General features: G+C 51.9%; 1 protein-coding gene across 1 annotated transcript in view; it reads left to right on the top strand.

Moving 5' to 3' along the window:
* The first annotated feature begins 123 nt into the window (after nucleotides 1–123).
* The window catches only part of LOC119461143 (mucin-5AC-like), a 239,650-nt gene continuing 226,427 nt past the window's right edge, over nucleotides 124–13,346 (top strand). Inside the window, 1 exon segment of the mRNA XM_037722351.2 lies at nucleotides 124–576. Within this exon segment, the coding sequence (XP_037578279.1) occupies nucleotides 300–576 (277 nt within the window). The 5' untranslated portion in view covers nucleotides 124–299.

The following is a 13,346-nucleotide window of genomic DNA, read 5'->3' as shown; positions in this document are numbered from 1 at the left end:
CAGAGATGGCGCTACGTGTTTCGCCGGTCCCGCGTTATCGGATGGCACTCGTCAAACAGGTAGAGGGCGAGAGTGGTGCACCTTTGGAGAGCGCCGCCTGCGCCTCTGCAAGCTCGCAAGCGCGGAGCAGCAAAGTCTGCACTGGCGGCAGTTCGTGCGGGCCCGCGGAATGTGCGCGCCGGGCCCCCCCTCCCGGCGTGGCGGTAGCGGCGAGCATGAGGGCGCGATTTGAATCGCGCCAGATTCTTGTTGTGTCGTGTGGCGTGTGACAATGGATACGGCGGCGACAGTGCGGTGAGATGCCCTTCGTGAAGTGGACCATCGAGCCGGTCTTCCTCAGCCGGCAACCCATACCCCCGGATAAAAATGTCACCGACGAACTCGAGGCGAGCGCGAACTCGACTCTGGTCGGGACCCTGCGGCAACTGGCGTGCCTGGTGGCCGTTGCCGACAACATCTTCGAAGGAATCGCCGCCGAGTGCAAAATCATCTACGAACGGAGTGTTCAACTGAAGGATAAGCTCGACCGATGCGAGAGGAGCGTGTCTCAGCTCAACGCCAAGGCTGTCCCAATACGTGAGTGTCATCGTCTGCTTCGTCGCGTATAATATTGAAACGAGCTGTCCAGAAGTACGATGCACAAGTTACCGTCATATTGCCGTCCGGGGCAATGTTACGAATGTACGGAGTTCACCTTTTCAGTTCGTGATCGCAGGGGCGTCGTTTCCGTTGATTGCGTGCACGAGCGTCCCTCTGTACAAGGTATTTGTAAGACTTCGACGATGCAACTGCAGTGATCGCGCATATCTAGTTCACCGCAAAGAAAGAAGGCGCAATTATGCTAAAGTAAGCGCCTACTGGTGGCGCACCAGAGACCATGCGGTCGAGGCAGCTTAGGTTGTGTTTAAAACTTTGTACAGGTTTATTTTTCCCGTAGGAATGCATGTCAGCGAATGTGGCGCGTCGTGCTATTCACAACGTCGTCTGTGAGGCCGATGTTGCCATTGTGAGGGCACGCCGTTTCAGGGACACGCTTCTTTCGACGAATCGCGCGCGCTGCTTTCACGTGGCTGACGTAGCAGCGTAAGCTGCGACGAACGTTGCGCGTTCGCTCGACGTGCTATAGCCGCACCCAGGTGGCCGGGTCCGTCCGTTGCGCTCAAACTTTGGCGAAGTCAACGACGGGGGGAGAGAGCTGTTGGAACTCGTGCTACACGGCTACACGTTGGGCATTCGAAAGCTGCGTGCGATAGCGCGAGCGAAACCCGACGCCGCTGTTCCGGGGTCTTTTTTTCTCGCTGCTGTCTGCTGCAACCGGCGTTGCTTCCACGATTCGTAATCTGGAACGAGGCTCGTGCTGTAGTAACTTGTCAGCCATGCTGCGACTCACTATTTTGCTTTCCTCTTTGGCTTACGTTTCTATCTCTGCCGTGGCTTTATCGCGCACTCATCTGGCTGGCTGCAGAAGGCACTCGCAGTTGCGCTCATAAAAAATGGAAGTGCCAACCAGCTTCGCTTGGGCGGGTCGCTTTGCGGAGCGGTTAGATTGAGTCTGGAGACGCGTGGGTGTCCGGTGCGTTTTTCCCGTTCTGCTGACAACTGTGGGTTGTGTGATGGAGCGGGACTAGTCTGGCGAAGACGTGTTCCGCTAACTGAGGAGCTGCTGCTGCCTCCTTTCCTGACCTGGTGAGGGTTGAAAAGGACCGTTGAGCGAACGAGGGGGTTTAATCGCCCGATGAGTGTTCTCGTAGTCGGTTGATGAACTTACGATTCCCGAGCACCGTATTTATCAACTGCTTTTGTTCTGTCGCCGCACAATGGCCATTGAGATGCGGGATCCAGTGGGAAGATAGGGCTCCGGAACAATGAATGTCGTATTGAGGGCTATTGTAGCGCTGCCTCTCCCATAGTTGGTCTGCTGCGCGCTAGCCTATTGGCGCTCCAACCACTGGCAGACCTGGGGGGGGGGGGGGGGGGGTTAACCCGCCTTGGCCCCCTCCCTAGAAAGACGCCACTTTAGCGCTGACATGCAGTACAAAGCGTGCAGCGAGCCGTTGGTTCTCAGCTGCATGAGCTAGCTGGCTCATACTTTCCGGGAAATCAGCAATGACGTACACAGGACAAACTACGTTTCGCTACTTTCCTCAACATTTATTCTAGCATGCAGCCAACAGCTGTACATAAAACGGCAATCTCTCCGCCCAGATATCAGAACTTTCAGCAGGCATGTGCGCACTTTTAAGCTGCTGTCCAAACTGCGCCTACCTTAAGGCGGCGAGCAACTGATGCCTTCAGGTTGAGGCAACGCCACTCAATGCAAAGCAAGGGTGCGTTGTGCCTCTTTTCTATTTCGTTTACATGACACTGATGGCTAGCGCGTATTGTATGCGTGATAAGTTCAAAGGATGCTCCGCGAGTTGCTGCAACTGTTTCGGGACCGTGTATTTTGTAGTTTGCATAAACGCCACAAAGATCTACTCGGTTAGAACTGTCGTTCTTGTTGGTGTCGTATTGCAATACCGGACGGTATACACAAAAACAAACACAACAACGAGGTTCTGAAACAGCAGCTGTCCTCTGTGGACTCGCTCTGTTTATGCCAGAAAACTTTTTTGTCGCCCTCTCAGCGTTTCGCTAACATGGCATACCCGCTGCGCGTACGTCTGCTACGCATCTGCGCAATTTGCAACTGGTTGTCTGGATGCATGTCATTCGCGTATGGGGCAAATCTACAGACAGCTGTATACTGTCGTAGGGAACTGAAGCGCGAACAGGTACGGGCTAACCATACATTCGGTGATAACCTAGGAATTCAGTGGCAAATGTGTACGCATGCGTCAACCGATTACTTTCTCGCATTTCTGTGACGTCATGGGAGATACGAACTTCTTCCAATGTCCCTTGAGAACTATATTTCGATATGCGGAGGCACAGAGGCCTGGTGCAGTGCAGTACTTGGGGCGGAGCATTTTTAGGTTGTCTCGAGTTGTAGAACGCGTGTTATCGTTTGCGCTTTCGGACCATTTCGTGTAATGTCGGCGTTATTCTGTCTGTAAGATCATGTTTTGAGCCCTGAGGCCTATCATGTTTGGTGACCGCGGGTAAGTAACTGTGAGATCGTCCTCTCGATTTACTAAAATATGCTGTGTTCTAACCTATACAGTTTCCCGTTTTTGTCTCTTGTTGCAATATGTTCAGCTGCCATCAAACTTAACACGAACAATGAAGACGCATGTCTAGTCGCTTAACTTCAACGGGGAGGCTGTGAGGGGCAAGCATTGAAAACTTTGGAAGGAACTTGGAAGACTCATAAAGCTAGCACATTCAAGGCAGCCCCGTGCACCCAGGAATATTCAGCAGCCTCCGCAGAAGCGAAAATGCGCCTAATGCGCGTTAGGGTTAAGTATATATGGCGGAGGCTGTATATACGCATACTATCGAGTCACTGCGCTGTCCTTCTGTGGTCGGCCCGATTTGCACTACTGGTCACCGGGCGGCAGTGCGACGTCGACGGGGAACAAGTCGACCGCGGCGTTTCGCTTGTGCATGCGCCCAGGCCGTAGTCCTTGACCGTCTTTTTCGCTGCTGTACGACGTCATACCTCGCAAGCGAATATGCGGCGACGTCGATATATACGTCCCCGGGCTTCGCGCCTCGCGAAGGCCTGCGTTAATGAGCATTGCGTGATGACATGCGGGGCTTGGTTAGATAAATGTCACTGGATAGGCGTCACTGATGTTTAACAGCCCCCATACGGACGCGAATCAGTCAGTTTTTAACAGCGGAGCTGTTTAAGCCTGCCGGTAGTCCGTTAGTCGCCCACAAAAAAATATGGGCCGATCCTGGTGCTAGTGCAGAAAGGGTTCAAGCGCAGTGGCACATACCCCTGTGAACTAGCGAAGCTGAGCCTGGCTAAGTCTAGCTAAGCACGGTTGGAACTACTCAAGCTTAGTCATCGATAGCCAATCAATAGCTAATCGATCAATAATCAATAAATTCCGTAAAATGTTGGGTATGACTTGGTAGTGCTTAGCCATAGTCCAAATGCATGGCCAATACCTTGCGTTAGCAGATCGATAGCCAATATTTAGCTAATGGATCAATAATAATTAAATTCCAGGAAAGTGCTGGGGATGACTTGGTAGTGCTTAGCCTTGCCGAAAAGCCAGGACTAGATATAGGTGCACATCAGCTCCGCTGTATCTTTAGCATTGCGCCGCAAGTGCAAGCTACGCAAATTTTTTCGTGCAGAGCTCGTGGTTCCCACCGTTCTTGTGGAAAACATGCAGTGCTACGTGAGTTGATCAGAATGGTTATATATTGCACAATCGAGAGTAAAATATTTCTTTAGGTAAGGGTCATGTTGTCAAGTAAGGTGTTTTTCCGGTGAGGTAGTAAATGATCGTGTGGGCGAATGTCAGAAAAAAGTCGCAGTTTCGCCCGAAAGGTACAGCTCCCATTGCGATGGCAAATTAGTAGATAACTGCTGCGAACTAAGGATAGTAATCTTATCGGCCGTATAATCTTGTAAACATTAGCTTACTAAATTAACAAGCCTAGTGTCACAAGCAGGCATGAACACATCTCACTCGAAGACCGCGCACAGTCGCTGTCAAAACGCTGGAGTGAGAAAGCGCGGCCGACTGCAGCGAGCAAGTTGACCTTCGTGCTGCCTCTCGCTTCAGCGCGAACGAAGCGGCGAGAACACAGCGTACACAAACCTATCATATCAGCACTCGGCGCACTCTGTCCTTCCTATCGCAGGTCGCTTTCAAGATAGGGTCGCGCCATACGCAGCCGTCGCCGGTGTAGAACCCCCCTCCCCGCCTCCCGTGCCTAGTGCGCGACGGAAAACGTCGCGCTTCCTCCCCGCTTTCTTCCCTCGCGCGCGCGAGATTTAGCCACCATGTTTGGCTCACTCTCGCGCGCTTTCACTCGCACATACAGCATAGGGCGCGCGGATACGATGTTATCGCCCTTGGACTTTATACGGAACATCACGGCAACGCATAAATGGACCTGGAGTGTCCAAATAATTGCTAACGCAATAAAATAACGCTAACGCAATAAAGACGGTGTACATAGGCAACGTCTGTTTAGCTTTTCACCATTTCGAACACCGAGTTTGTTCTGTCTCGGTCTCTACAGGTCTCTACATCGTGACAGATGCATCAGGAAATCGTACCTGCAACTAATCTAGATGCTTCAGTCCAGAATGCGGATTCCAAACGAAACTGGATTCTATCTCTGTCATGTACCGATGAAGGGTTATGAAAAAAAAATCAATTAACTTGAAATTTATTGCCAGCTTTTCGCTGCGCTGCGGCTGTCGGAATTGAAGCCGCGCTTCCAAGCGGCGGCCCAACAGCCACAGGTGGGCGGGCGGTTGGAGGCTGGTGTGGACGGGGCTGCCGACGGAGCGGCACGGAAGCGTTCGTGCGTGATGCCGCTCGGCCAGGGGGCGCAGTTGTCGGCGATGCCCTCGCAACCCCGGCGACCTCGCACGTCCACTTTCTGCCTGCCCGACCCGCGCAAGCCTGTACCCGTCCTGTATAGTATAGTGGTAAAAGTTGGTGCTTGTTCATTGCTTCGACGTGGCCGCCTCCCCAGACGAGGCCGATGTGCGCTCGTCGATGTAATCTCCCTCGACTTCGCGCCTCGTCCCTCCTTCGACCTCTCGCCTGTACTTCGCTGGTATATACGTTTAAGCTATCGCGCCTGGCATTTAACTTCTCTCTTTTTTTTTTCGCTTCTCTGTTGAGACCGCGCCGCATGAGTGACCACCAGACGGCGCGCAGTAGTAAGCTTCTTTCTGTTGACTCACTATCAGCTGAAGGCTTGGTTGTACGTAGTAGAGTGTACTATAGCTGTAGTAGGCCAGCGTACGTGGGTTGTTTGAATAAATGGGTCGAAAGACGCGTGTACTTTCTCGCTGGCTGAATTCAGGCGCCTGCAGTTTTCTTTTTCCTTTCTATTTTGTGCCTGTTGTGTTACCAATATCCTCATAACTGCGGTCATGGCCGTGTGGTGTAGCCTGTCCTAGTAGCAGCATATACTCGTATGTAGTCGGTTGCTGCCTTACCACGTTGTCAACGATTTAACTCTGTTACCACTCCCGCTCTTTTTCTTTATTGTTTTCTTGGTACCCTCGATAATTCGACATTCGGTTAATTCGGACATTTTGTTCTGTCCCGTGAAATTCGAATTAACGGGGTTTTACTGATTACCTTTGTTCCAGAACAATTTGCCTGGCAGCCAGAGTTGTTGGGTCAAGATTGCCATGAAGTTCCCTAAAGTTGTATAAAATTTGGCCAGTCCGGGTTAGAACTTTGAAAAGTAGCCAAGAAGCATACGTACTTCACGGACGGCCGGCAACGGTAAAAGTTTGTATACGAAGAATGTGACGGCAGAACGCAGAACATCAATATAAAGGCAGCTAAAATACCGGAATCATTTTCTTTTTATCATATGACGTAGTACTCGTGCCCCCTTTCAGACTTGCTGCGATGGTCCAGAAAGCAAGAAAAAGAAGAAAAAAACTTCTTGTTCTTGTCTGAGTCATGGCTTTCTGCGAAGAGAGCTGTGCCGGCCGTATACAGAGTTCGACATCGGTTCCAGGCAATCTGCGATCGTATCTCTGGGAAGAAACGCATTAGTATGCCGGGAAGGGGCTCCTGTCTCCCACCGTCGCCGCCGCTAGTACACCGCGACGACGCTATGTATAAACGCGGCTGCTCCCACCCGAGTCCGCCTTCTCGTGCCTCTTTCCTTCTTTCACGCGTTTCGAGAGTGTCGCAATCCCTACACCTTGCGCAATAGTGGCGGCGTTATTGTCGCCATAGGCTCGATCGGAGTGGCGATCGCCATTTCTGTGTTCATGCTTGTTATTGCTACGTGTTCGTTCTTCTAAGCTAAACGGTCGTTTTGTTTTTGAATGTCCCGCTTACGTCACCTCCCATGTGTAGCACACGAGTCGCACTGAAAAAAGCTGCCTGGTGGCTCGGGCTAGAGCTTCTGAGGGTTTATCTCTCTCTCTCTCCGATCAGCTTTCTGGTCCAACAGTTTGCCTCGAAAAGGGAGGTAGTTAAGCTTGCAGAATTCTGAAAGTATGTGAATGTCCCTATGGAGGTATGAACAGGCATAGCGAAATCTGGGCGTGCTCGATGCTGAGTGATGCGCAGCCTGACGCGATTTGGGGGGGCCAACTTGAGCAGCCGCGCCTGGCCTTGACCATTTTCGTCGAAGTTTGGGCTGGCAACGGGGTGAGGCCAAGCGTGTTCGCCGAAGATGCTGCCTTAATTTATCGGCTTCCTTCCGAGATCAAATTACGCTGCCGCCTATTATTACATAACTCCCCCCCCCCCCCCCCCCCCCTCCGCTCTTACTGGGCGATCGCCAGCCAAATGCGGATAATTGGCACCATATGTTGGTTCTCAAGTAGTGCAGTCTTTGTTGGCGTGGCCTTCACTTTGTGTCGTTCGCTTCACGTTGTCCTTTCGTATAGTGACTGGTGTAAAGCCGGTCCTCGATATCCGACCCCCTGCTGGTCATTGCCCTTCGTGTATACACGGTCGCAGCTGGCCACAGACCCGAGTCAGGAGCTCATTCTCGACTGCGATAAGGCATTGGCGGCTAATGCCGACCGCGAATGGCTCGCTGTCACGAATGGCTAAACGCAAATTACGAAGGATGCATCGAAGTGACAGCCATTACGGCGCAGTTCAATTGCCTGAAGAGTCATCGGACATTGCCGCGTACAGTGCGAAGCAGAGGCGCCGGCACTTTGCATGCCTATGCACGACACGCACGAAGCAAAAGCCTCGAAGCGTTGGGAGGGAAGCCGCAACTGCATGGTCTCTGTTTTTTTCACTTTGTATTTGGGGCCTTCCGCTCGCCTGCCGGAAGAAGTGAATGATCGGGGCCGTCAACGGCAACAATAATCGCGAGCGGACGCGGCCTTATGCCTAGTCTCACCATCCCCGTGCAGCGCAGCGGAGGCTGGAGCTCGTGTCCAACCAATCAGTAAAGAGAGCGGGCTGCGTGCTTTAGAGAATGGGAGGAGTTGGGCTATCGCCCATTGTGCGCCACTAATCCTTCCGTGACGCTTCCGTTCAGTCGGCGTCGCGCGTAGGCAGCGATCAGGGGCGCTCAGTAGTGGAGAGACCCTTCTGGTTCGCTTTCACGTTGGCCGACGCGACCCATAGCTTTGGCTTCGCTGCACGGATTTGGTAGTAGAGAGTGTAGGCATGCCTGGCGGAATGCGGCTTTCCCTTTGGAGGACTCTGAAGCTTTCGAGAGAAAGGGGGGCGAAGAAGAGGAAGGGTTGGGGGGGGGGGGGGGGTCGACATGGTCATGCGCAACGTCGCGTCGGAGAGATGCGAAAGCAAAAGTGTGCATAGCGAAAGAGACAGGCACAGAGGTAGGGGGTGGGACGCTAGCGGCTGTTTTCTGTCGAGCCAGAAAAGAAGATCGACGTTCGCGGCAAGCCTGTCTCAGTAAAAGACAGAGGATAAAGAAAAGAAAGAAAATAAAGAGAACGACGGCCAAGGGCGCGGCGAATGCGGTCGTCCCCCTGAGTTCTTTCTGGCTCGCGAAGCACGCGACCGCTTGCTTGCCTGTTTGGTTCAGGTCACGGACTGGGGATATTAGCCTTGGTTTAGGGTTAAGGTGTGGTAATAATTATTGTTCGCTGTGGTTAAGATTTTTGATGCCTAAGTGCAGTAGAACGGCAATGTTATTTACGCTTTTCTCGGCCCGCATGGGCCGAGAAAGGCGTTTACCAGTTTACACAGTCGCAGTACTTATTTTTTTATTTTTTTTGTATTCTTTTTGTAAGTATTTGTTTGGGTGTCAGCTCGAAAGCAATATGAAGGATCACATCTCCTGTACAGTTATCAGGGCGTAGAAAGTTCTCTGCTCCTCTCAAAATCAATAATGCTGTTCGGAAACTTTCCGCCTCAGCTTGCTGCTTTGTTTTTAGGCGACGCGTTCCCAGAGAGAGATAGAGACAAAGGAAAGTGGAGAGGCAGGAAGGTTTAAAAGAACAGGAAACTCGGTTCGCTACCCCACAATGAGTGACGGGAGAGGGAGGGTTAGATAAGAAGGAAACATACATAGTAAAAGACGCGTGAACAATGGTTCACTGTAGTTAGAATTCAGCATTAAACCGTTTGCGCAAGCCTGTTGCAAGAGCGCGGCAATTGCCAGTCGTCCTCTTTTAAGTTCTTTCTCGCTTGCGAAGCACGGGACCGCTTGCTAGGCTGTCTGGTTGAGGTCATGGACTGGGAATAGAGTAACTCTTGGGTTTAGGTTAAGATAAACGTCCAGCAGTGTTTTCGTCGCCTTCTATAGTATGCGACTATATACTGGTAATGTCGGCAGCATTCCAAGATGCTTAGTTCTCAGAGTGGTCGGTCATCAAGACACGATACAGCGCATCCACGAGTGATCGGATTTATACACTAAAGCGACGTCAGTCATAACAAAGACTGCCCGGATGGGGTCTCCTCGCCAACAAGCTGCGGCGTGTATATATAAGGTGCCTAGGGTGCCTCGATGCCCAGCGCCGCCTACGGCCGTACGGAGAAGCGTGGCATCGAGGCACCCTAGGCGTGTAGGCTATACACCATTCGCCCTTGCCACGCCTACGAAATTTGTCCGAACCGTTTCAGGGACCCTTTAACATTGGAGCGCCGGTGTTCAATTGAGGTACGTCGTGGAGGTGGAAGCGCGGCCTTGTCGTGCTACTGCGATTTGTCGTCGTGGGAAATGGTATATCCGTCGTGCAAGAAACACCTGTTGGGATTCCCGGGCAACGCGGTGTTCCTTTCGAGTCACTAGACCCCCATTGCGCAAGTTTCTGCCATCTTAGGTTGCTTTCAGAGCAAGCTATAGAGCGTATTCCACTTCCATCAGGGCGTGCGGAAAGCGAGTCAGCGCCAGCCGTATCCCATCAGCCCCCATCCCGCCTTGCCCCCCTGCTGATGACGCTATAGACTCTGGGAATCGCTTGGCCAACAGCTCCTATCTTCATAGAGCTTTATCGCACGGATGACTGCAGTCTAGGAATCTGAACTGTGAGAGAGAGTGTGTGTGTGAGAGAGAAACTATCGCAAAGGAGAGAAAGAGCATAACGCTCGCTTCGGGGTGGAAAGGGAAGGCGTTGCGTGGATTGCGTAGCTTCGCCGCCGCCATTAACCTCCTCTCGTGCACCTGAAAAAAAAAAAAAAAAAAAAAGCAGGATACACCGATGCCACCATTATCATCATCATCACCGTGAGCGGCAGCGTCGTCGTGGGGAGGGGAGACGCGTGCAGCGAATGAAAAAAAACACCGCCGTATGGGGCTATAGGCTTCACCGCGCGGCCCGTTTTATATGGACGGTGAGAAGGGTCATTGAATTCCCATTTCAGAGAGGAGGGCCGTTGTTTCGGGCGCATGGCGTACACGGGATATCACGCAGACGTTTGGCGGGCGTCCGGTGGGCGCCGCGGTCTCCGCCCCTCCCCCTCCCACCCACTTTTCCATCACGTCTCCTCTCTCGCACTCTTATCGTCGTCATCCGAGAATGAAGTCGTCGTGATCGAGTAAGGATTTACTGCGCTTCGAAGCCGTTTTAGGATGCTCTGCGTTGGGTAACTCGAACAAACATAAAATAAAATAAAACACGGTGACGCGAAGAGGCCAGTTCTAAGACGGCGAGATCGCTGAAATCGGAAGGAACGAGCAAGCAAGACGGCGAGAGTCGACGTCGGGCCCTATTATTTTGAAAGCGATGTCGGCTTTTGTTGTTTCGGTTTCGTCCATGTAGTTGTTTTTTTGCCGCGGAATGCGAAACGCGTCTTCTTCGTACAACAGCGTTCGTGAAGTGTATACGTAGGTCGTTCGTTTCGTTCCCTTGCTAAGCATTGTAAGCAAACAAGAATTGGAAGGACGCCCGACGACCGTCTTCGCTGTTATAGCCGTTGTTTGTCAAAGCCTTCATTGTTCCGGGCCTGCTCGTCCGAAGACGACACGGAAAGAGAACGGCTTCCATTTCGGCTTCCTCGTGTCAGTGGCCTTATTATTTGTCTCTTTAATTATTTTTTCCGTATTTTTATTACAGCTACGCGAAGAATAATTGCGGAGATTTCAAACGGCCGGGTTGGGGGAAGGCAATGTATTTATTTCTCTGCGAGAGCGCGCGCGCTCTCGTAGCAACAAGTCTCCTTTCACTCTTCTGCAGCTGTCCAGCCTGACTAAAAGAGTCATCGTGCGGCACTTGTATTCGAGATCGGCTCTCGGCTTTCTTATCGCGTCGTCTTACCAACTCCGCGCATGCACCGGTCGTCAACCGTCCAGGAGCCAGACACGGAAGAAGGGCGTGTGCGTTGCTGTCCGCCGCTAATCCTCCCGTGCGCTAAATCGGTTTAACGGGAGAATTACGGACGGATTTGTAACTGATAGTTGCAATTATGGGCTTGTCGGCCTGGCATCGTAAACTAATCAAGTAGCGCAGAAAGGAATGCGGACACAAAAAAGCAACATATGTGCGTGTTTGTGTATTTGTGTATTCTTATGTATGTGTTCCTGCTTACGCTACTATAGAATACCTTACAGGATTGGTAGCGCGCGGTGACTTCCTTATTGAGACACGCAGCCGGTCCTCATTCCTGTCCGGCTGACGCTAGCGGTCCATAGCTTTGGCTTCACTGCACGCAATCGGTGAGTGAAAAACCTCCGAAAGTTCGCAGATCTACTCTTTCCTTCGGTAGCTGGCCGCTGGCGGACTCGTCTACTTGGATGCAGCGACGCAAGTGGAAACGCAAATATACTGGCAAAAAAACAAAACAAAATTGGCGGCCCATCTTCTCACCAGGAAGGTCGGGCTAATGGCCAATACCTTGATGGGTCTCCGTGTGCACCTCTCGTCGGTCGCTTTCGCTTTGTCTGAGGACCGCCTCTCGACTCTCTCTCTCACCCCCTCTCTCTTGTTGCCCGCTTCGAGGGCGCGCGGACCAAACCCCGTGGAACGTGGTACCGGCCGCCGCTGCAAGGCATCAGCTCTTCTGAGCGGCACTCGACGGGAGGCTATTAATCATTGCCCGACGTCGCCGACGCTTCTTTCCTGCGACCGCTCCCTGTTCCTCAACCCCTCTCTGTTTCTCTCCACGCTTTGTTAGACTCGATTCGTTGCGTCACTGGTCTTACGAAAACCGTGCAGTGAGATGAAAGTTGCAGAGTCCTCGTCATCCGACCGGGGTGCCGAGTCTACGCGAGTGTCAACTGACGTCAGCCGGCTGCCGTGCCGCCCCTACAATTCACGGCGCATCATCATCATCATATTTTATTGTCCCGTGCAGGATGAAGGCCTCTCCCAGCGATCTCCCGTCTTGCGCTAGCTGTACACAGGTTGCACTGCACTGTATACACGGTACTCACTATATAGTCCTAAACAACAACAACAACAACAACAAAAACAAAAATTACGTGGAACTGTGCGTTACAACAGTCATTGTTATCAGTCTTACGTGAGTTGCGCCAGATACTTTCCTCCCAGGAATGCCATACACGTGTCAGCGTCCCGTCGTGTAGTGTTTAACTCGCAGTTAAGTACCGGGGAGGCTGCAGTGTGTTAAAGAGAGCGCACACAAGATTAACAAACGTTGTTGTGCTGCGAACTCTTGCGGGAGTAAGTGCTTGTCTAATGTTGGAAGTCCATTTTCGAGGTTCTCGTGTACCGTAAGTGTAGTACACAACGTAATCTATCGGAAAGTTGAACTTGAAAATGCGGTACAATTGGTTACTCTCTCATAAAAACGCCAGCACACCCTTTGGATATGAGTTCCGCTAAAGGTGCGCCATCTCAACCCACATGGGGCGTGTTTCCGACGTATTTCCTGCGCGTCGTCGCCGTATAGCGTCTCGCATTTCACAGCGTGCATGGTTACCACGCTGGAATCGCATGCAGCCTGGTCACGGTGCACATTCTGAAACGGAAACAATGTTCCACGTGTGTTCCAGACTTACGTGACGCCCACTTGTAACCGATTTCAGCTCTCCTCGCTGTCTGTTCAGCGTGCGGATACATACCTCCGACAGACTTGACTAATTAAAATTATCAATTTTTGTGGGGATGTCTCCTCTTCAAGCAACCGAACGATCTCAGTCTTCCTTCTTGATTGAACTTTTGCTGCATGGATTTACGGTGGCACGTCATGTAGCTGGTTTCAAGAAGACGTTGACCTCTTGCGAAACTGTCAGTTCGGTCCTCGTAGGCTGACGACCTTCAATTCTGCGTATGGGCGGTGTCATCATGGAATACTATTAGAACGTCTGTTTCGCTTCCGCGCTGGGTGGCGTCTATC

This window comes from Dermacentor silvarum, chromosome 8, assembly GCF_013339745.2.
Source record: "Dermacentor silvarum isolate Dsil-2018 chromosome 8, BIME_Dsil_1.4, whole genome shotgun sequence".
NCBI classification, from domain to species: Eukaryota; Metazoa; Arthropoda; class Arachnida; order Ixodida; family Ixodidae; genus Dermacentor; species Dermacentor silvarum.
This window is presented reverse-complemented; position numbering and strand designations above follow the sequence as displayed.